Here is a 24686-nt window from a genome sequence, read left to right on the forward strand (position 1 = left end):
CTTCGGAAGTTTTATTTTAATCAGGCTTAGAGGTAATTCTTCTGTAAAGGTTTGGTAGAATTATGCAGTGAAGTGATCTGGTTTTGGCTTTTTCCTTGCTTGAAATTTCTGATTACTGCTTGAACCTCTCTAGTTATAATTCTTTTCAATTTTTTTATTAAAGATAAGAGCTTAGGGCTTCCCTGGTGGCGCAGTGGTTGAGAATCTGCCTGCCAATGCAGGGGACACGGGTTCGAGCCCTGGTCTGGGAAGATCCCACATGCCACGGAGCAACTGGGCCCGTGAGCCACAATTACTGAGCCTGCGTGTCTGGAGCCTGTGCTCCGCAACAAGAGAGGCCGCGATGGTGAGAGGCCTGCGCACCGCGATGAAGAGTGGTCCCCACTTGCCGCAACTAGAGAAAGCCCTCGCACAGAAACGAAGACCCAACACAGCCATAAATAAAAGAACGTGAATTTCTTTAAAAAAAAAGCAAACTGGGCTATTCATTTCAGTAACAGTCAAGTGGTCTTAGTTTGCATTCAATTAAAAAAAAAAAAAAGATAGGAGCTTAGTAGGTTGTATGTTTCATGAATTTACCTGTATCTTCTAGATTATGTAATTTGTAAGCATTATCGTTCACAGGACCCCTTACAGTTTTAAAAAACATTTCTGTGACAGCAGTTGAAATCTCTCCTCTTTCATATGTTTTTAGTTATCTGAATCTTTTTTTTTCTTACTCTAGCCAAGGTTTTGTAAATTTAATTTTTTCAAAACACTAACTCATAGTTTTTATTTTTATATTGACTTTTATATTTTATATTCATTATCCTACATTTATCTCTGGTCTAATCTTTTTTATTTACCTCTTTCCTTTCATTAAATTTTAGTTTATTCTTCTCTACTTACTTGAATAGTAAAAAGATTTCTGATTTGACGTCCCTGTTAGTACAGCTTTCACTACATTTTATAAATTTTTGTATGTTTTCATTTTCATCCAGATATTTAAAAAATTCCTTTGTGATTTCTTCTTTGACCCAATGGTTATTTATGAATACGTTGTTTTATTTCCACATTTTGGGGATTTTTCTGTTTTCATTCTGCTGTTTATTTCTAATTTCATTGCTTTGTAGTTTGAGAAAATGCATTATGCTCTCAGTCTTCTTAAAATTAAGATTTCTTTATGTCCTAACATGTGGTCTCTCATGGAGAATGTTTTATTTGTTCTTGGGAAGTGTGTGTTTTCTCCTGTTGTTGGGTAGAGTGATTTGCACATGTCTGTTAGGTCCAGTCGGTCTATAGTGTTGTTCAAGTCCTCTGTTTCCTTATTGATGTTCTCTTTGGTTCCACCCATCGAAAAAACTGGGATGTTAAAGTCTCATACGATTATTGTGCTGCTATTTCTGTCAATGTTTCCTTCATTTTTGGAGGGAGCTCTAATGTTAGATGTATATCTTCTTGGTGAATTGATCTTTTTAACAGTATATACTGTCCTTCATCTCTTGTATCAGCTTTTGTCTTTATATTGTCTGACATTGTATAGTCACCCCGGGTCTCTTTAGGATGGAATGTCTTTTTCCACCCTTTCACTCTTGGCCTTTCCATGGCTGTAGATTTGTAATTGTTAATAGTTCCAACTCTCTGACACACTTGCACACTGTACAGTGGTGAAAGGCAGGAGCCCTGGCCAGCAGCACCCTTCACTGCAACTTCAGAGGTAATGCATCCAGTGTTTTCTTCTGATTATGATGTTTGTTTGGTGAAATGTTCTTGCTTCATAACAATATATTTTTTTCTATATTCCTTTTTGTCATGATTTTTAATTCTCCAGGAAGTTTTTATTATTGTGATAAGTCTTTTTCTTATTAATGTGTAACAGTAATTTAACATATTAACTTCTAATTTTGAGTCAATGTTTTTTGTAAGTGGAATACACAAACTCTGTTTTGCATTTGTTAATACCTAGCTGTTTTAATTTTGGTGGATAAAACTGTATTTATATTTTTGAATATTGGTATTGTACAGAGATAGGAGTGAAAGTTATATATTTTTCTCTGTACCATTTTTCTTTTACTAGACCAGTATAAAAATAATGTTGACAAACTAAATTAAGTGCAGGTAATTCTTGTTCAAAAATGCTGAAATAAACGTGGATGAAAATGGTAATGGAAAATGTTATCCAAAAATATGTCACTAGACAACTCCTATCTTTTGTTTTTTCTTTGGCCAAGCCAAGCATCTTGTGGGATCTTAGTTCCCCGACCAGGGATTGGACCTGGGGCCACAACAGTGAAATCACCTCCCTGGGCCCACAAGTTCCTATAAAGCCCCAATGTATAAGGGGACAGTGGCCTTAGGTGGGGAGACCTCATGTAACCCCAGCTTGAAAAAGTGAGTCTGAATCTAGTTCAGATGCTCTAAGTCCTCCAGAAAGAGCAGTTTAATAAAAGGCTTTGGGTTACACTTTCAGAAGATAATATATAGAGAGAGCTGGATATTCCACTTAATCAATAAACATTAGTTAAAAATCAGGAACAACTGAAAACTGTTCAGTGAGATAGACAAAAAACAAAAAGCTTACTTTTTTGGAAGCTTATCATTGTTTTCAGCCTGTCCTCCCAATTTGCTGAGGCCCAAGGCATCTTGAGATGAGTTTTATGTCTCTGACATACCAGCTAGGAGGAAGCAGAGTGGTCGAAATATTGAGAAAAAATCAACATGGCCAAGTTAGATGTTTCTGTAACAGGTGGAGTATCTGCAGAGAGAGTGAAGAAAATTGTAAAGGCGAACTTTCTGACCAGACAACGAACACAGAAAAATGCTCGAGGCAGTAAGGCCTGGACGTCTAGGGGAGGCTGAGTGACTCAAGGCAGACGATCGTTGCCCGCCCTGTTCTCTGGGTCGTGTGTGGACCCACAGAGAAAACGGAAGCCTCCTTAGCGTCTGCTCCTGGAGAGCACCCAGCTCGTGCGTGTGACAGGAACCACGTGGGATGATGGCGGGGGGTGGCCACACAGATGGTGCACACGGAGCCAATTCACTATATTTTGTCTTTGATTATGTCTGGTTCCCTTGACAACACTGACACACCTACTGTCACTCACTTCACAAACATCTCGTTGCAATTTCGTGTTCACTTCCTCAGATGCGATGAGGTCTTCTCTGGCCGTGTACAGACCTTCCTCCAGCTCTGTCACGTGAGTGCAGAGGCCTGCCAGGCGCCCAGCCCCTTCATCTGGCTCTGCTCGCTTGACTGCTTGTCTGAGATTTCCCGGAGCTCGGGCACTTCAGCCAGGTCTTCCTCATGAGAACCATCAGAAGATCTCTAACGGGGGAAAGAATCCTTAAACGGCCTTGTGTGGTGAGGGACAAAATAAAGCACTTCCAGGAAATCGCTAGGATCCAAACTGCCTTCTGCATGCTGTGGGCTCACACGACTGTCACGGCCGCTCAGGTCTAAGCGGTGTGTTGGCCACAGGTTCCCAACAGACCTGCACAGGCTGGACAGGTGAGATGAGAGGGAGACAAGGACTTGCCTTTCCATTCGTGCTCAGCGTGTTTCCTTGCTCGTGGTTTATGTCAAGCACCCCCGTCTGTTAATGTCTTCTTCTGGTTTTTCTGCTCCTTAAGAATCATTAGCTAAGGGCCTTTCCTGGTGCTCCAGTGGATAACACTCGGCACTCCCAATGCAGGGGGCCCGGGTTTGATCCCTGGGAACCAGATCCCACATGCTGCGTGCACAGCGTGGCCAGTCAATCAAGTTAGAGAAATTCCCCCTCAAATGTACTAAAATTACATTAACTCTCATCATAAATTTCAAGCAAGGTATGAGAACCCTGAACTGGTCAACCCCAGTCCGCCTGGTGGGAAGCTGTCGAAAATGTGTTTAAAAGCAGGCAGAGTGGATCATCTTTTGAGTTTAAAGACAGTAACCGGAGCCCAATCATGACCAGAAGCAAATGTTAACCCAGTAAGAACCCCACTAACCCTGGTGGTGTTCCTTTCCGCTTTCAGTTCAGCGATTTCTTTTTCTTTTTCAAGGAGCTGCGCTCTGCGTATGTTTAGTTCTTCAGTTCTTAACTGCTGCAAAATCCTGGAAAACAGAAATAGAAAAGAGAGTGAGAGACCCTCAAGACTGACTCCGGTCAAGCCTCTCCAGTCTTCACACAAAGGCACCTCCCGCCTTTGTGGGAAGACCCCTCTGACCCTCCAGAGAAAGAGGGGGTCCACCCAAGACCCCCCGGACCACCATAACTCAGACCAGCCTTCACCCCTCCACCCCTGACCCCGGCATGCACACGGATCGGGGTGAGAAGGGAACGCAACCCCGCCTTCTCAAGATCCAGGGAAGTCCCAGATGTTTTCCTGAACGTAATTCCTAACGCTAAAGTGGATAAAGATATATATAGATATATATATATATATCTATATATATATTTTAATATTTATTTATTTGGCTGCGTCAGGTCTTAGTCGCAGCACGGGGGATCTCCGTTGCAGCATGGACATGACCAATGGCGCCCTCTTTGTAAAGGGGCCTTCAGGGACGCTGTGCTAGCGCACCTTCTCTGCCCGAGCAGCCGTTTAAGATGAAGCTGAAGCCTCTTGTTAGATTCTGAAAGAAGCTTGTCAACAATGTCTAATAAGCATTTATTACATTTTCCATTCATTTTTCCTCTCTGCCTTGCCTAAAATAGGAAAAACAAGAACTTCTAAACTTCAAGAACAAGTATGGCCATTATTTCAAAAGCGCCAAGGAGCGATGATGTTGAGTGGCCTGTGCCCTGGCTCCCTAGGCTGTCAGCTTTCAAGTGAGCCCAGAAGGGACTCAGCGTTCTGAACCACACACAACTGCCAGACTCTAAATAAATCTGAAATGCAAACACATTCAGTGTACAAATCCAGGGGTGCTGTATACATTACAGCAGTGGACTAGTGTAGACTTTAGCTAAACATCTGTAGTAATTATAGTAACTATGAACCCAGCTCAATTCACCTCTTAACAGATTTCTGAACGATTTAGAGATTTAAGTACCTGATAATGTTGCATTTCTTGTAACTGATTTTTTGCCTAAAATAGGAAAAACAAAAACTTACAGACTTCAAGAACAAGTATGGTCAGTGTTTTAAAAGCGCCAAGGAGCGACAACGGGCGTGGCCTGTGGCCTGGCTCGTAGGCTGTCGCCTCCCACTGCCATCTCTAGTGGACTCTGCACCGTCACCAGAGCTGACTCACAGGTACAGAGAAGGGCAGGCACATGGTTCATTAGAAGGTCCCTCCCCACTGCTGTTCAACAAAGGACCCAGGGGGCCTCAGGAGTGTCGCCAGCCATTAACTGTCAGGTGGACTCAGCGAGCAGATTTACATGCAGAAACAAGCGTATTTTAAAGGGCATCAGCTTATATACACATTGGTGGAGGAATTTCCCAGTGTGTAAACCGAAGATCGAGTCTGGATTAAGCCGCTTGTGGGCTCTTCGTCGTGGCATGCATGTGGGATCTAGTTCCCTGACCAGGGGTCAAACCCGGCCCCCTGCACTGGAAATGCAGAGTCCGACCCACTGGACCACCAGGGACGTCCCTGGCTCTGCTCTCTTGACTGCTCGTCCAGGATTTCCTGGAGCTCGATCACTTTAGCCAGGTCTTCCTCGTGGCTTAGGGAACAATCGGAAAGAATCCTTAAACAGCCTTGTTTGGTGAGGGACGAAATAAGGCACTTCCGGGAAATCGGTAAGGTCAAAACTGCCTTCTGCACGCTGTGGGCTCACACACACTCCTGGCCGCTCAGGAGAGAGTCAAAGAGGGGTCAGAAGTCACTGCCTCAGCCCAGTGAGTCCACCCACCACAAGAACGGGACCACCAGAAATCATTCCCTCCCAAAGTGAGGGCAAAACGGGAAACGGGGTAAGGCTGGGAGGCAAAGTGGGAGACGTTAAACCCCTGTGGAACGCGAACTTCACAGTACTCATACTTTAAAATGGTTTCTAAGTGGCGTATTGCTCTTATAAGTTTCTAACCAGTAAAAAATGTAAATCACATTGTAAGTTATTGTGGTGAACATTGTTACGCATAAGTTTCCTCCAGGTAAGAACCATTTCCTTAGCAGAGATAAAACGGCTCCTGTCAGAATATGAGCATTTTTGAGGATCTTTATACACAGGGCAAAACTGGTTCTCCAGAAGAGCTAGTTACCGAATTACTCAGCAGTAGCTAGCGCTAAGAGCTAGCCAGCAGAAGACAGGGCAAGAAGAAAGGCCTCCTTCTCTGAGAGAACAGCATATTTACAAAGAAGCTACAGGAAAACAAAACATCCCAGGTGAGGAACCCAGCATGGCTGGGGCAGGACAGAGAGGCCGCTGGGGTCAGCCCCTCCTTGAGTCAACCTGATGGAAGAAGAGGGTCCCGATCTCACCAGTGGACCTCAGACTCGGCCTCCAAGACACAGGAAAGGTACCTCCTACAGGGCCTGGAGACTAGGAGGACGAGGCAAAGCTGTCTCCTGGGTTTCTGACCACCTGACTAGGTACAAAACTGTACCAATCTCAGGGGCAGCAATAGATGTGAGGAAAAGACAGTTTGGGCCCATGCTGAATTCAAAAGGCCCGAAGTCCACCCAAATGGAGGTGTGCCAGGCGAGGATGTGTGAGCTCCAGCAGTAGAGCGGGGAGGACAGAGGGTCCTGGAAACGCAAGGAGAGCTGCCACGCCGAGGCCTCCCGTCATCGGCCGCTGCTTCTGCAGCAGTTCTATCCACGCGCTGAATTTTCTCAAGCTGAACTCACGGAGTCTTTCATTCTATTTCTCTCTGCACAAAGAGATAGTGGGCCACGTAACCCTTCCTACATAGTGAGTAGAACAGTGCCTGACACAGAACAGGCGCTCGCTGAATATCTGAAGATGTTAGGGTATATACGTTATACACATAATCAGTATGTACACTTAATTAAAGTATTATATACATTGCTCCGGGCTTCATAAGATGGGTGACGTTGAGGGGGTTAAAATTTTTGCCCGAAGAGCTCACCCGTGTTCGCAGAACGACTCCTCCGCCAGTGGTTTCTACCAATCCCCCTCCCCCCGCCCCCACCATCCTCCACGCAGCGCCCGCACGACCTGCTGCCGCGTCCGACCAGGTGTCAATCCTTCCGCACGGAGGCCACAACGCCCTGGGCCCGCAGCCGTACTTACCAGACGAAACAAACCCCGCCGCTTCGCCAGGCCCCGTCTGACGGGCCGCAGCCCCGCCGCCCTCACCTCCCTGCACTCTTCGCTGTGCTCCTGGGGCCGGGGGCGCCCGCCCCGCTTCCGTGACATGAGCCGAGGCCAAGCTCTTCCTCGCCATGGCCTTGGCCCTGCGTCGCGGCGCCGGAAATGCGCCCCCAGGTGGCCCCTTCCACCACCCACCCTCGGGGACGGGTGCAGCGCCTCTGGCTGCCGCTTCACTGCCGGGCACCTCACCACTTCCACTGTCACCGCGACCGCCTCTCGAGAAGAAATGGCGCCATGGCCCCGGCTCCGCCTCCGCCACTGTCTCCCGGGAGCCCGGAACCCGGAACCGACCCGGTCACAAGGGGCTCCATGGAGACGGGAGGGCTCGGCTCAGGCCGCCATCAACGGGGCAGAGAAGGGGTGCGGGGGGACGACGACTTCCAAGAAGACGGCAGGATGAGTGTGCGGGGAAGAGCGCTCAGACACTGCTTGGAAAGGATACTATTTGAAAGTAGCGCTTGAAGAGGGACTTCCCTGCTGGTCCCGCGGTAAACAATCCGCCTGACGATGCTGAGGGCGCGGGTTGGATCCCTGATCCGGGAGCTAAGATCCCAACGTGCTGTGGGGAAACTAATCCCGCGCGCCACAACTAGAGAAGAGAAAACCCGCGTGTGGCAACTAGAGAGAAGCCCGCACACCTCAACGAAAGAGCCCGCATGCCTCAAGATCCCACGTGCCACAACTAAGACCCGACTCAGCCATACAGATAAAACAAGTTAATTTTTAAAAAATTGAACAAAATTTTTAACAATAAATTAACACAAAGCTACTGAAGAGTATTAACTGTTTCAGAAACGAAAAACACTAGAAATAAGAGGGGTTTTGCCACCTCCTCCTACTAAAAATGCCGCCAGTGAGGCTATTGGAAGGGCACCACCTAAACTCAAGGGCATCCCTAGAATCCACCCTGGGTGAGGAGTCACTGAGCTTATTTTACCTCACTCTGATTCTGAGGTCAGTTCCCCTGACTCAGCTCAGCAAGTGCTGGATCCAGCCTTGTTAAGGGCACTGAAAATGAACCCACAGTGGAGTGCTGGACCCTGCTGTGAACTCAGCGGTACTTGAGACAGGCTGGGCATTCTTCACACCAGAGCCTCTCGACCTCGGCTGTGCCGTGGGTGCCGCGTAGATGTTCAGGAGCAACCCTGCCCTGAGCTGTGACAGCCACGGCCCCTCAGACCCCACCAGGTGTCACCCCTTCCTCTGTCCCCACGTCATCCCCCATCCCCCCATACCTTCCTGGCTGGGCTGCGCTTCCACCCCCCTTGCTCTCTGACCCCCCGGCACAGGCTACACTGCTCCTGGCTCCACCCAAACCTCTGCTGTGACAACCAACACTCCTGACACAGGCAGACTAAGTTGTGATTTTAGGACCTTAGGGTCCTAAACACCTTAGGGTGTTTGGAGTCCTATATCCACCCATCTCAGGAATTAGCAGACTCTGGGAGACACAGAGGCACAGTTTGGGGTCCCGCCTACAATTCAACCTGAACACATTCTCTTTTCTCGGCTTTATACACTGGAGTTCTCCGAGATGTCTTTTTCAAATCTCAACTGTTGCTTTCAAAAAGACTAAAATCACTGCACTCAACTTTAAGAATAAAATCTTCATTTTCACCTTTAAAATGAAATTGGAGGGAAGACTAAAAGCAGTCATTTTTTTTAAGCACTTAAAGAGAAAACTCACATGGGATCAGTTCACAGAATAAAAGGTCACGTAACCCCTCCCACCTCCTCAGCCACCACCCGTCACCACGAAGCCCGCCCTGGGCTGGCACAGGGCAAGGGGACGAGGGGAGACCAGTGCGGGCCTGGGATGACGGCACAGTGGCCACGAGAGGAGCCGGAGCACAGATCCTCTGTCTCTGGGCAGAGGGGGCCACTTGCTCCATCCTCTTTCCAAGTTCAAGTGGCCAAGCATGGGCAACCTGGGGATTCTGATTAGAAACAGAATAGTGGGGACTAAGCAAGGACCAGTGGTTCTTGCTTTCTCCCATATCAAATAAAGATGATCAGTATATTTACAATGACTATTACATATTGCTTCAGATGGAGGAAACACCAGTTTTCCCCCACTTCCAGTTCTATACGTGAGCAGCCTGTAGGTCAGCCCACCAAGAACTAGAAAAGCTAAATATGTTTTTAAAGGATGTCTGAAGGCGTCAAAGAGGTACTGAGGCATCCGCAACCGAAGGGTCCAAGATTCCAAACAAAAGGGAAACCCAGTGAGGGAGCGGGAGACTGAGAGGGCCGCTCCTTCACTCGGGGCATCTGACTCTGGGAAGAAAATGCAGTGAAAAGTCAAGCAGAGAGCACTGGCTAACAGAGCTCTGGACAGTTCCATGGGTCTGGGAAGACAAAAATTCGAGTGCAGGCCTGACAAGTCAGCCAGGACTTTAGGGACCAAGCTCCCCAAAAAAAGGAAGGCACAGAAAATGAGCCCAACACTCTGTAGAAACTGGCTGAGCAGCTGAGTTGCAGTAACCTCATGGTGCTCAGGAGACAAAAACTGGGCTTCAGGACCTGCCAAGAAGGAGGGGCCCTGGGAAGCACCCCAGGCTTCCAGATGGAGACCCTGGAAGGCTCCACCCTGGGGTGGGGGGGAAGGTGGGTGAAGGCAGCTGAGACTGAGGCTTACAAGGACTCAGAGCCTCCTCCAGTCACTCAGTCCCTGACTAAACTGAGAGCCTGTCCATACTCTGGGTCTGTGTCAGAGGAAACTCTGAAGGAAAACAGCATCAGCCAGAACCTCTACGGTTTTTCATATATAATACCCAGCACCTAACTAAAATAACAAAAACGATGTCACAACAAGTAGGACCAAAAGAAAAGAACAGAAATAGAAACAGATGCAGAGAGGACCCATATACTCCAGTTATCAGATGCAAACTTCACTTGTTCAAAAATATATACCAGACATTTATGCACGTGAATACGTGACTTCCATGTGCAGATGCATTTCTCCTGGTTTACAGAGGGTGAGAGAGGGCGTTGTTGAAACTTAGGATCTATAGCGTATTCGTGAGAAGCACGGGTGATAACCTCGATTTGTGCCTGCCATCTGAAGTGTGTTGAGAGGGATGTCAGTCCTGTGAGACCTATAGGGCCTCATGCAATCCCAGTGCAGACACTGTCTCAGCTGAGTTGAATTGTGGGATACCCAGCTGGTGTCCCAGGAATTACTTGTGGGAAAAATCCCCACACACTGGTGACCAAAAGTGTCAAAAGCGTTCTACATGAGGGTGTTGTGGTGTGCATTTTTAAGTATGAAGTATTTGGTGATCCCTGAGTTTAAGGCACAACCAAGAAGCTTTGCTAAATTCAGTACATCTGTAATGCTCTGACGGGTGTGGAGTTCCTGATTATTGGTGAGACGTGATCCACGAGGATAGGTTTTTCACATTCATGGCATTTGTGAGGATTCTTTCCAGAATGAGTTCATCTTCTAAAGGCCTGACTATACTAAATACATTTATCTGGCTTCTACCCAGCATAAATTTTCTCATGAAGCCTAAGCTATCAAGCCATGCTAAAAGCATCGCCAACTTCATTATATTTTTAAGGGCTCTCACTAGGATGGATCCTCTGATGCTAAGTTAGGCTAGAAGGCACACTGAAGAATCTGCCACACTCATTACATTTGTACGGTTTCTGTCCGGTATGAACTCCCCGTTGATCGGCAAGGTACGAATTTCGGCTAAAGGCTCTGCCACATACATCACATTTATACAATTTCTTTCCTGTCTGAATTTTCTGATGTCTACTGACGTTTGAGCTGTCATTAAATTTGTAACTTCTCCTTCCAGCATGAATATTCCAAGCTGTGAGTTTTGACCAAAGATTTTACCACATACTTCACATTTATATAATTTGGCTCCTGGGTGGATTATCTGATGTCTTCCAAGACTGGTGCTATCATTAAAGGTTTTGCCACACGTTACATTTGTACCACGACTCTCTGTGAATTTTCTAATGATGTACAAGCTGTGAATTTCGAACAAAGAATTTGTCACATACATCACATTTATATAATTTCTCTCTTGTACGGATTATCTGATGTGCAGTGAGGAGTGAGCCCTTAAGAAAGGTTTTCCTACACTCATTACATTTGTAAGATCTTTCGATGTGGTCTTGTGTCATCACTGAAGGAGGCATGAAATCATTGCCATATTGTATTTGAAACGTTGGTTTGGACACTAGGAGGAATTCTTTGAAGTGGAGTAAATGAGGAACTACTGTTGACAGACCTCTCAACTTCATTACATTCCGATATTATCCCATCAGTAAGAAATATCTGCAGTTTATCCAAAATGTTAAATCCAAGCCTATTTCCAATGGGCTTGATCCCTGCATCCCTTCTACCATGTGGATCTCTTCCATCAGTGACATTTCCATTACGGGTCATAGACATTCCTTTGTAACTTCTTTCATCATCTATCTAATGACAGATAATTTTGTGTATTTTCCTGGATTTCCCCGAGGTGAAAATGATTATAGGAACAGTTCTGTCATTATTACCAGTTTAAAGAGTTGGGAGGAAGATCAACATGAAGATTTTTCTGTCGGTGCCCTTCCGACCTGCAGCTTTATCAAGCTGACCATTCCATCGCTGACTTGCACCAAGCCGTCTCGGAGTCGACCTAGTTATGGAAACGCGTTCTTCGCAGAATCCCAGTTCTGGGAGTTCAAGCTGGCCCATCACAGATGCCTCTCCATCTCTACAGGCAGAGGGTTAAAAGCAGGAGAACTGGCAGGTTTCCACAGGAGGGAAGTCCATGGAAAAGAGTGAAAACTGGGGAGTGAGGAGAGAAAACCCACGGTGTCCTCCACAAGGCTGTGGGCGGTGGCCCGTGAGCACGGGGAGCCCTCGCTGGTCACCTGTCCTGTCGCCAAGGAAGGCCGCCCTCGTAGGGAGCAGCGATTGGATGCCTGCTGTGTGCTTGGTGCTCTGTTCCCCTTGCAGAACAGCTGAAGCCACAGAAGGTGTCCTTAGGGGCGGATGGTGGAGCGGGCACTTGTGTCCGGGGGGGCACTGACCCCGAGGCTGGGTACCCCTCTCCTGAGGATGTGGTGGGCTGAGTGCTGGGAGGGATGCGTCTCCAGGTTCCCGAGCCAGTGACCAGGGGCTTTGGCTGCACACGCCCCCACCAGGTCCCAGGGCCCCATCAGCGCACACTCACGAGGCCCTCACCTCTGGGGATTCGACCTCTTTTCCACCCTGCTTCATTATCCAGAACACTCGCTATTTGACTGCATGTCTTTTGAATGAATGTGACCTACAGTTGAGAAACACTGTGATGACAGTTTAATCACTGGGAACATGAATTACAAGAATGCTATTTACATACCAATTAACACTAAACAGACTGTTGTCTCATAATTGAGAAGAAAAATATATATTATACTCTAGGTGTATTCTGAATACTTACTGTAAATAAATAAATGCAAAAGAACAGATGACATAGGATAAAGAAGATGTGGCACATATATACAATGGACTATTACTCAGCCATAAAAAGAAACGAAACTGAGTTATCTGTAGTGAGGTGGATGGACCTAGAGTCTGTCATACAGAGTGAAGTAAGTCAGAAAGAGAAAACAAATACCATATGCTAACACATATATATGGAATCTAAAAAAAAAAAAAAAAGTTTCTGATGAACCTAGGGGCAGGACAGGAATAAAGACGCAGACATGGAGAATGGACTTGAGGACACGGGGAGGGGGAAGGGGGAAGGGTAAGCTGGGACGAAGTGAGAGTAGCATTGACATATATACACTGCCAAATGTAAAATAGATAGCTAGTGGGAAGCAGCTGCATAGCACAGGGAAATCAGCTCAGTGCTTAGTGTTCACCTAGAGGGGTGGGATAGGGAGGGTGGGAGGGAGACGCAAGAGGGAGGAGATATGGGGACATATGTATATGTATAGCTGATACACTTTGTTATACAGCAGAAACTAACACAACACTGTAAAGCAGTTATACTCCAATAAAGATGTTAAAGAAAAAGAACAGATGACATAAATTGTAATGCTAAATAAGCCAAAACAAGCTTATCCAATCTAACTAATTGGCTGTTTAGAATTGTAAAACAAATATAATATAGAGAAATGAAGAATTTGATAAAACAATTTTTAAGAAAACAATATAGTTTTCTAAGTATCTGCTGTAAAACTACGTACCCATAAAGAAAAGGCATTTTTTTATAACTTTAACAAGTAGTATGTGTCAGTTGTTTTGCATAAGACACGCTGAAAGACCATCATCTGTAAATTCCACTTATAAATTAATACATAAAATATTAATTTTCTCCAGTTCTCTGACAGCCAGTAAGTAGACCAATCCCTACCTATGCAGTACCCTTAATTATCTAGCTTAATGGTTACCAAAATACATGGAATAAACAGCACATTGTATATTCATTAACTGGGATCAGATACAATGTTGTTGAGAACGAAGTACAAACGAAAAGCAAACAGGATATAATGCAGACAAAGGTGTATCATGAAAACCATGACAGAATACTAACATACCTTTTTCTAAAAAAGTAACTTTTGAGTATTTACTACAAAACATGCAATATTCTAAGCCATCTAACAGCACTAAATTGTTTTAAAAGGCTTGAGGTAAATTAACACGATTTTTCAAATCAGGGTAGGAGATGCACAGGTTTATGTACATTAACCCAACCGACACCCAAAGTGGTGCAAGAACCAGGACCTACAGACTGAGAAAACTTCAATGTGACCAGCCATTGGCCAAAACTTATTCTTAAACAGGACAGATTACAAAATAATACAACGGGGCTTCCCTGGTGGCGCAGTGGTTGAGAATCTGCCTGCCAATGCAGGGGACACGGGTTCAAGCCCTGGTTTGGGAAGATCCCACATGCCACACAGCAACTAGGCTCATGAGCCACAGTTACTGAGCCTGCGTGTCTGGAGCCTGTGCTCCGCAACGAGAGGCCGTGATAGCGAGAGGCCTGCGCACCGCGATGAAGAGTGGCCCCCACTTGCTGCAACTAGAGAAAGCCCTCGCACAGAAACGAAGACTCAACGCAACCAAAAATAATAATAATAAAAAAACTACAAAATAATACAACGAATACCAGGAGTTTAGATAGAAAACATCAAGGGAGATGCAAGAAGTGAGCTGTGTAACTAAGCTATTCAGCCATCCCTCCTGGAAGTGGTTTCTGAGTCATCATGGCTGCACGACTGTCCAGATAAAGTTGTTCAATGGATAAAGAGGGATCATTTCTATAATGTAACATGGAAGGTGGAGGCATGGGTGAAAAAGTGCTCTGGAGATGGGGGTGATCAACAGAACAAATTAAATATGCAAATAAATGTTTCCATTCACATCGAGGTTCCATTTGAGGAGTGATCAGGAATGAAAAAGGGCATAAGCAGAGCACAGAGTGTATGCATATGTGGGAGCACAGCTTGTGATTGCATATCTGTGTGAAAATAAGTGTACGATGGCAACTAAAATACTGATTTTAAAAGAAAACAAGAATTGGTTTAGGAATTAACATGATACCATCCCATTTTTAATTGTGGAAATTATACTATGGATATGAAACAGAAACGAAAAAGATCTAAAAAGGGAGAGAGTGTGATGTTGTAGGGAGAAAGCAGGATTACAAATGTGCTCTATAATGTCATACTGATTAGACCACATACCACAAGTTCCACTGTCATGTTTATCTCCAATAAAAACATACAGGACTTTGGCACAGTGGTTAAGAATACGCCTGCCAATGCAGAGGGCACGGGTTCCATCCCTGGTCCGGGAAGATCCCACATGCCGCGGAGCCACAACTACTGAGCCCGCGCGCCTAGAGCCCATGCTTCGCAACAAGAGAAGCCACCACAATGAGAAGCCCAAGCACTGCAACGAACAGTAACCCACGTTTGCCGCAACTGGAGAAAGCCCGTGTGCAGCAACAAAGACCCAATAAAGCAAAAACAAAAAACAAACAAACATAATATTCCACAAGATTGTGCAAGAATGTTCTTGGCAGAAACCAGAAGGAAAAACCAAAAAAGGGCAATCATAGCCAATGGATGAGTTTCTTCTGTACCCAGAGATACAAAAAAATCAAATCAATAGTAAAGAAGAGTAAGAGACCATGATTTTGAAACTGAGTCCCCCTAAATCTGAGTTCTTCTGTCGAGTTTGATTAACCTGTCTGTCCAACATTTTCCCATTCTTATCCAATACCTGTTCCCCTCAAGATTGATGAATGTCAAAGAAAAGGCAGGATTGATATCAAAGGGAACCTGGGGGGCCTTCCAGGTTACAAAAACCTTTCTGTGTCCCGTTTCCTGTTTATAGAAGAAGGCTTTAGTTTCCTAAACCTTCTCTGAGATCCAAAGAGCAGATTCAAGCCGTTACCAATCAGGGGAAGGAGGGAATGCAGAAACAAAGGAAAAGCAAGCCGAACATGTATCTTTTCCAGGATTGGTAGCTTAAACTGATACCTTGATTTATAACCCCAAACTGTGGCTTCAGCAAGTTGCCCCAAGAAGCCTTAAAAATTGATGACACCCAGAGGGTCAATTGAGAACTGGAATTCTTAACGCATCACATTTGGCTCTAGGTAAATAATAAAACGTCAGAACTATTGCTTTTATTCTCTTCCTGAAAGAAGTTAAAGAATCACAAGACCGTGATTTAGAAACTTGTTTTGCAGGCATGTACAGAATAATCACAAAGGAAATCACAATGTGGTGCCAAAGAGTCTGCACAACTGAGATCTTATAGGAAAGCTGGGATCACAGACACTCCCCTCCCCTCCCTCCTTTTGCCTTTAAAATCTTATACACAGGTATAAGAGTATGCTGAAAACTGTCCTTCCATGCAGTCTTTCTTCAGAGCTTTCACCATCCTCAATGGTGAAAGAATGGAAGCTTTTCCTCGAAGATCAGGAACAAGACAAGCATACCTGCTATTTCTAAAAACATATAATTGGAAGTCCTACCAAGAACACATAGGCATAAAATGAGATAACAGATATCCCAATAGCAACAGGAAGCAAAATCATCTCTGTACACAGGTAACATGATCTAATAGGTAGAAAACCCTGAAGATTCTGAAATTTAAAAAAAAACAAAAAACAACCTTCTAGAAATAATGAAAGAGTTCAAAAACCTTACAAGATTTAAAATCATCACGCAAAACTCAATTGGGTTTCTAAAAATTAAAAATGATCAAAACAGAAATTGAGAAAACAATTCCATTTATAAGAGAATCAAAAAATATTTAGACATGACATTATAAAAGAAGGGAAAGATTTGTACATTGCATACTATAGACTGCTGAAAATTTTACAGAAGACAAAAATAAATGGAAACATACCCCATGTTCATGGATTGAAAGTCAATATTGTCAAGATGTCAGTACTACCCAAAGTGATTAACAGATTCAAAGTATTCATTCCCTAGTGAAATCCCAACAGGGTTTTCCTGAAAAAACAAATCCATTCTGTGATTCCTATGGAATGTCAAGAGACAATGAATAGTAAAAACAAGTTTGAAAAGAACAGTGAGGGGTCTCACACTTCCTTGTTTCAAAACTTATTCCAAACCTACACTAATCGAAACAGTGTGGTACTGTCATAAAGGCAGACAGAGACTTTAGGAAAAAACTCTTCTGTGATAGCAGCCAAGATGGCGAAGTAGAAGGATCCTAAACTCACCCCTTCTCACGAGCACGCCAAAATCACAACTAACTGCAGTACAACCATTGATGAAAGACTGGAACCTACCAGGAAAGCTCTTTAACAAGTAAAGACATAAAGAAGGAACCACAATGAGATGGGTAGGAAGGGCAGACTCACGATATACTCAAACGCCATATCCCCTGGGTGGGTGACCCAAAAACTAGAGAATAATTATATTACAGATGTTCTCACACAGGAGTGAGAGTTGTAAGCCCCACATCAAGCCCCCTAGCCCAGAGGTCCGGCACTGGGATGAGGAGCCCCCAGAACATTTACCTTTGAAGGCCAGTGGGGCTTGATTGCAGGAGCTCAGAGTAATGGGGAAAATAGAGATTTCACTCTTAACAGACACACACAAAATCTCACATACACGGAGATGAAGGGCAAAAGCAATAATCTGATAGAAGCCTGGGCAAGAACTGCCCCTGCCTGCTATCTTGGAGGATCTCCTGGGAAGGTGGGGGGAGGCGTTGGCTCACCCTGGGGACATAGACAATGATGGCAGTAACATCGGGGAGCATTCATCTGCATGACCTCTCCTGGAGGCTGACTTCTTGGCACCAAGACCTCGCCCCACCCAAGAACCTGTAGGTCTGGCGCTGGGGCGCCTTAGGCAAAACAACAAACTGGCAGGGGATACAGCCCCACCAATCAGCCAATGGGCTGCCTAAAGGCTTCCTGAGCCCACTACCACCTCTCTACATGCCCTTAGACATACCCGGGCCTGCCAAAGGGCCAAGACCCAGGTCCAACCAACAGTGGGCAGGGAGAAGCCTCTAGACCAGCCTCACCCACCAGGGTGCAGACACCAGAAGCAAGAAAACTACAGTCGCACAGCCTGCAAAATGAATCCACAAATACAGGCCAGACACTACCCCGGGACCAGCTGGGCTCTGACCTTGGGTGATGAAAGGGACATATAGGACACCTCCTACAGAGGGCCACTTTTCCAACGTTGAGAAATGTAACTAACCTACCACATACATAAAAATATAAATAGCAATTTAGACAAAATGAGGTACCCGAGGAATATGTTTCAGGCGGAGGAATAAGACAAAACCCCAGAACAACAACTAAGTGACATGGAGATAGGAAATCTGGCTGAAAAAATGTTCAGAGTAATGATCAAAAAGAACTTGGGAGGAGAATGGATGCACAGCCTGAGAAATGAGAAGTACTTAACAAAGACTTTGAAAATATAAACAACAACCAAACAGAATTGGAGAATAAAGTAACTGAAATGAAAAATACACTAGAAAGAATAACAGGCTAAACGAGGCAGAAGAATGGATCAGTGAGCTGGAAGACAGAGCAGTGGAAATCACCACTGCTGAAGAGAAAAAATAGAAGAAGGAGGACATCTGAAGAGACTTCTGGGACAACAACAAGTGCACTAATATTTGTATTATACAGGTCCCAGAAGGAGAAGAGAGGAAGGGCCGTAGAAAATATTTGCAGAGATAATAGCTGAAAACCACCCTAACCTGGGAAAGGAAACAGTCACCCAAGTTCAGGAAGTGCCAAGAGTCCCATATGCATATAAAGACTTCATAGAAAGCACAAACCAAAAATCTATCATAGATACAAATTCAAAATGCACATGAAAATATGCTCAACATCATGTGCTTTCCCACTTTTTACAGCTCCTTGGAGCACCTCTATTTCCTAGGTGGAATGCTGCCCAATGTATCAATCATTCAATAAAGCCAATTAGATCTTTAAATTTATTTAAATTTGATTCAGTTTTTGCACATTAATGGAAGTCAGTCTGAAATGCACTGCTATGGGATTTGCATTATAGCCATCTGAATATTCTGGAATAGAGTGTAGAGAGTACAAATTATGAGTATGTAACCCCCAAATTGTATGTTTCATTCCATATTGGAAAGAAATTGTTACAGATTCTTTCAAACCTGAGAGCCTAACGGTGCATTCTTACCTGCTGTTTCAAAGCACCGAGATGAGATAAAACTGTGTTGATGGAATAAACATGATTCATCCAGGGTTATGACAAAAGTGATTATATTTTATTAATTAAAACAGGAGACCCATGATACATTCAGAATGTAATTCTATGAATACAACAGTAGCAAATGATAATAGCAGCAATTAAATGTGAATCATACACAAACACATATTATTCTGGTTCTGATTAAATTTGATGCTCAAAATAATTGCTCTCTCTTCAATTTCCAAAAATAAGACTAACTTTTCTTTAATCGTACATACAACAGTTACTGCCATCCAATGGAGGAAGTGACCAACTTTTCCTGTGCATTGTTCCTACCACATAATCAGTCCCTAATAACCTGTCACTCTCCTCCCATGAAAAGCCCAGTGCCTTAATGTCTTGCCTGCTCTCGTGCAGGTCAGTTGGTAGAGCATTCTGTCCTGTAACCCACTGTGAACAGAAGGGCGCCCTGAACATAATGAACATGATGATTCATGTCCTAGTTTTACATTATTCTCTGTCCCTCCCTGACACTAATTCACACACTACTGAATTTGGTAATTCAGGATTCATGTTTTTCCAGGGAACATGGATGTGAATGAACCATACCTAATGAAGTTGGCCCCTCATCTTACTGATTCCTTCCCAGAGACCATCATGAAAGGCCTGTAATGAATGCATGAAATCAACATATTAACAAGGCCAAGCTCTTAGGGCTCACCACACAACAGGCCAATAAACTGAGAGACTAGTTGTTGGGGCAAGCAATAGTGGCTTTATTCAGAAAGCCAGCAGACCCAGAAGATGGTGGACTACTGTCCCAAAGAATTGTCTTCCCTGAGTTAGAATTCGGGCTTCTTTCATACTAAAAGAGGAGGGAGTAAAGTCCTGGTTCCAATCAGATTCCTGAGGGGATGTTTTAATTTCTTCTTTCTTGAAGCCATTCACAGGGGAGGCTGGACAGAAGGTTTCCCATGAGGTAAACAAAGGTATTTTAGTTTAATGCACATTACACGGGAATCAGGTTTCCCAAAGATAGCCCATTATGTATAATTTAAGCTTATAGGCAATATCCCTTTAGTGATTCACTTGTAGCAAACGCAATAGAATACAAATGTTAAAGTAAAAGGAAAAGGTCCAATATAGAGACAGACTTGTTCTTCCCTGTTACTTCAAACTTTAGGTTGAAAAGCATAAATAGTAAGTAGCCTTTTCAAGAAAACTCAAATAATTAAATTTTAATATACTGAAGATAATCGGTTATTTTCACATGGGTCCTTTTTCCTCTCATATACACACCATGTCAGAAGTTTCAACATGTTGTGACTTGTAATGATTCTGCAGTATGTAATATCTCAAGTTAACCTCAGAGAACTAAAGATTTATTTATTCCTAGTATGCATTCTCTGATGGTCTGTTGTAAGAATTGCTCAAAAAATTTACCAAATTCATTACATTTGTAAGGACTGTCCCAAATATTAGTTCTTTGGTAAACCCCAAAGATGTACTGTTTCATGAAGTTTCTCCGTGTGTATACTTTGTAACCTGTAAGAATTCTGTCATTACACTAAAGGTGTGGATACTTGATATAAAAATTTACAACATTCATTACATCGGAAAGCTTGCTCGCCAGCATAAATCCTCTGTATTTCAGTTTTGATCTTCAAGTACAGTCCTCAGGACACGTATTGCTTTGTGTGGTTTCTCTCAAAAATGTGTACTCTGAAGCTTAGTGCATTGTAAGGCCTGGAGAAAGCCTCTATTCATACATCTCCATAGCTTCTCTTCAATATGGACTTTCTGCAATTGCCAAGTACTTGAACTCAAGATGAAGGTTTTGCCTCAACCAGTGTATTTGGGAGGTATGGCGCCAGTATGTTCCTATCTTGTGACTTCTGGGTAAGATCCTTGCCACACACATTACATTTCTGTGGGTTTTACTCAGGATAAATATTCTGATATCTAGTGATGAGTGAGCAATAATTTAACTTTTGACATATTCGTTGCATTTTAAAACGTGGAGTATTTGGTGATCACTGAGTTTAAGGCACAATCTAAAAGCATTCAAAATTTAGTACATTTGTAACGTTCTGAAGAGTGCAGATTACCTGAATATTGGTGAGATGTGAGCAGTGAGAATAGGTTTTTCACATTCATGGCATTGGTGAGGAATCTTCCTAGATTGAATTCATTTTCTAAAGGCCTGACTATACTAAATACATTTATCTGGCTTCTATCCAGTATGAATTTTCTCGTGAAGCCTAAGATGTGAAGGCCTCCTAAAGCACTGCCACCTTCATTGTATTTATTTTTTAAGATTTATTTATTATTTATTTCTTTATTTTTGGCGTGTCGGGTCTTAGTTGCGGCACGCGGGATCCTCACTGAGGCATGCAGGATCTTTCACTGTAGTGCGCAGGCTTCTCTCTAGTTGTGGTGTGTGGGTTTTCTCTTCTCTAGTTGTGGCGCACAGGCTCCAGGATGCATGGGCTCTGTAGTTGTGGCACGTGGGTTCCAGAGTGCGTGGGCTCTGTAGTTTGCGGCACGCAGGCTCTAGTTGAGACACGCAAGCTCAGTAGTTGTGGTGCACAGGCTTAGTAGCCCCACGGCACGTGAGATCTTAGTTCTCTGACCAGGGATTGAACCCGTGTCCCCTGCATTGTGAGGCAGATTCTTTACCACTGGACCACCAAGGAAGTCCCCTTCATTATATTTTTAAGTGCTCTAACCAGCATGGATCCTCTGATGGTAAGTTTGGCTTGAAAGCACACTGAAGACTTTGCCACACTCACTACATTTGTAAGGTTTCTCTCTAGTATGAATTCTCTGATGGTAAGTGAGGTTCAATGCACAAAAGCTTTGCCACACTGATATTTGTATGATTTCTCCATAGTACGAATTCTCTGAACAACGGTTAGGTGTGAATTTTGAAGTGTGAATTTTGAAGACCTTCCCACATGTATCACACTTACATAGTTTCTCTCAGGTATGGGTTTTCTGATGTGTAGTGAGGGTTGAGACCTGAGTAAAGGCTTTCCCACACTCAAAACATTTGAAAGGTTTCTCTATATGTACTCTCCGATGACTTGTAAGATGTGAATTTCGACTGAAGAACTTGCCACACTCATTACATTTGAAAGGTTTCTCTCCAGTATGAATTCTCCAGTGAAGTCGAAGATGTGATTTTTGACTAAAGACCTTTCCACACTCATCACATTTGTAAGGTTTCTCACCAGTATGAATTCTCTGATGACTTAAAAGGATTGCCTTCTCACTAAAGGCCTTGCCACACTCATTGCATTTGTAAGGTTTCTCTCCAGTATGAAATCTCTTATGACTTATGAAATGTGAATGCTGACTAAAGAGCTTCCCACACTCATTACATTTATAAGGTTTCTCTCCAGTATGAATCCTCCGATGACCAGCAAGGTGTGCATTTCGGCTAAAGACTTTGCCACACATATCACATTTATATAATTTCTTTCCTGTATGAATTTTCTGATGTCTACTGAGGTTTGAGCTGTCAGTAAAGGTTTTGCCACACTCATTACACTGGTAACTTCTCTTTCCAGCATGAATATTACGATGACGTACAAGGTATGAATTTTGACCAAAGACTTTACCACATACATCACATTTATGTAAGTTTGCTTCTGGGTGGATTATCTGATGTCTGGCAAGGGTGGAGCCATCATTAAAGGTTTTGCCACACTCATTACATTTGTAACATTTCTCTCCAGGATGAATTTTCCGATGATGTGCAAGCTGTGAACTTCGACCAAAGAATTTGTCACATATGTCACATTTATCTAATTTCTTTCCTGTGTGGATGGTCTGATGTTTAATGAGGTGTGAGCCCTTAAGAAAGGCTTTCCCACACTCATTACATTTGCAAGGTCTTTCCCTGTGTGCTTTAAGGTTTTGTGTCATCACTGAAGGATGCATAAAATCATTCCCATATATATTAGAAACATTGGTTTGGACACTAGGAGAAATTCTTTGAAGTGGTGAAAATAAGAAACTACTGTTGATAGACCTCTCAACTACATCACATTCAGAAATTATCCCATCAGTTTGAAATATCTGCAGTTTATCCTGAAAGTTTAATCCCAGCCTATTTCCACAGGGCTTGATTCCTGCACCCCTTCTACCATGTTGATGTCTTCCATCAGTGAGATTTTTGTTGCAGATTACAGGCATTCCTTTGTAATTTCTTTCATCATCTCTCCACTGACACTCAAAGTCATACATATTTTCCTGGACTTCCCAGAGGTGAAAATGTTTGATTTTACAGCTTTCAGGTCTTCCCAACATCGGTGTTTGGAATACTTCTCCTTTATCACTGTTCACTTTGGGTTGTAATTGCTTGATCACATGTATAGGGGAGATATCTACAAGATATAAAGAACCATAGGTATCCCATTCACAATAATTCAAAAATATATGTCTCATGTTGAATACATGATATTTCACCAAATGTAATACTTATACCAAAGATAGGTATGAAATGCCCCAACCATGACCGTAAATTGTTGGAAACACTAAAGGAATAGAATTCTGTACTTAAGAAAGCATGTAACATAAATCCAAATATACTTTAAGGTAGCCTAGTTTTAAACACCATATGACAAAAACACTCACACTGGACAAACTTATGTCAGGTCTCAAAGAAAGAGTATTTTTCTACTATCACCTCTACGAACATACCAACCAACAGTAAACATACTGCTGTCTCATAATTGAGGAGAAAAATATACTATCGATGTATTCTGCATACTTACTGTACATAAATAAATTTTTAAAAGTAGACAATATATTGTACCGGGAAATAATCCAAAACAAAAGTTATCCAATTAATAATATAATTAGCTGTTTAGAACTGTAAAACAAATATAACAGAGAAAATGAAGAGTTTGATAAAACAATTTTTAAGAAACAATGTATTTTTCTAAATCTTTGCTATAGAACTATGTACCCAAAAAGAAAAGGCATTTTACAACATTAACAAGTAGTACCTGTCAGTTGTACTGCATAATACATGCTAAAAGACCATCATCTGTAAATGACATAAATTAAGACATAAAATATTCTCCAGTTATCTAATGCCCAGTAACAGAGCAATCCCTACCTATGCAGTATCCTTAATTATCTGGTTTAATGGCTCCAAAATACTAGAAACAAAAAGTGAGCACTTTGTATATTTACTGACTAGGGTCGGACACAACGTTGTTGAAAAAAATGCAAATGAAAACCATACAAGATATAATGCAGATAAAGTCATATCATAAAGAACATGAATTTTATTAGCAGAAATCAGAAAGAAAAACCAGGAAAAAGCCATCTAAAGACGAATGAATTTCTTCTGTACATACACGCAGATACAAAGAAACTGAATCAACCCACCAGTAGAGTAGGGGACCGTAATTTTCAAAAGTTAAGTTGCCTTAAATCTGAGTTCTCCTGCTAAGTCTGATTAACCTCTCTATCAAAAATTTTATTCTGTTTCTTCTTCCACACATGTTCATCTGAAGATTGAGGAGTACCAAAGAAAAGGGGGGATTGAAACTGAACAGGAATCTGCAGGGCCTTCCTGGTTACAAAAGCCTTTCTGAGTCTCCCATTTCCTGTTTGTAAAAAAAAAAAGGCTTTAGTCTCCTAGACCATTCCTGAGTTCAAAAAGTCAGATTCAAGCAGTTACTAGTTAGGGGATTGAGAGAATACAGAAACAAAGGAAAAGCAAGTCCAATCTAATCACTTCCA

The 24686-nt window shown here is 43.2% G+C and overlaps 1 protein-coding gene across 10 annotated transcripts in view; it reads right to left on the reverse strand.

Annotated features, from left to right (window-relative positions):
- The window catches only part of LOC137753006 (zinc finger protein 665-like), an 82468-nt gene that overhangs the window by 19820 nt on the left and 37962 nt on the right, over positions 1–24686 (reverse strand). For 4 of the 10 annotated variants that reach the window (XR_011071350.1, XR_011071344.1, XR_011071348.1 and 1 more), the window contains exon 5: positions 3967–4072. Coding sequence is in view for 1 of the 10 variants with exons in the window: in XM_068527954.1 (XP_068384055.1) it covers positions 21909–23317 (1409 nt within the window). In the remaining 9 variants the exon portion in view is untranslated. The other 6 variants (XR_011071351.1, XR_011071349.1, XR_011071345.1 and 3 more) reach the window with 4 other exon arrangements.

Source organism: Eschrichtius robustus, chromosome 19 (genome assembly GCF_028021215.1).
Source record: "Eschrichtius robustus isolate mEscRob2 chromosome 19, mEscRob2.pri, whole genome shotgun sequence".
NCBI lineage: Eukaryota > Metazoa > Chordata > Mammalia > Artiodactyla > Eschrichtiidae > Eschrichtius > Eschrichtius robustus.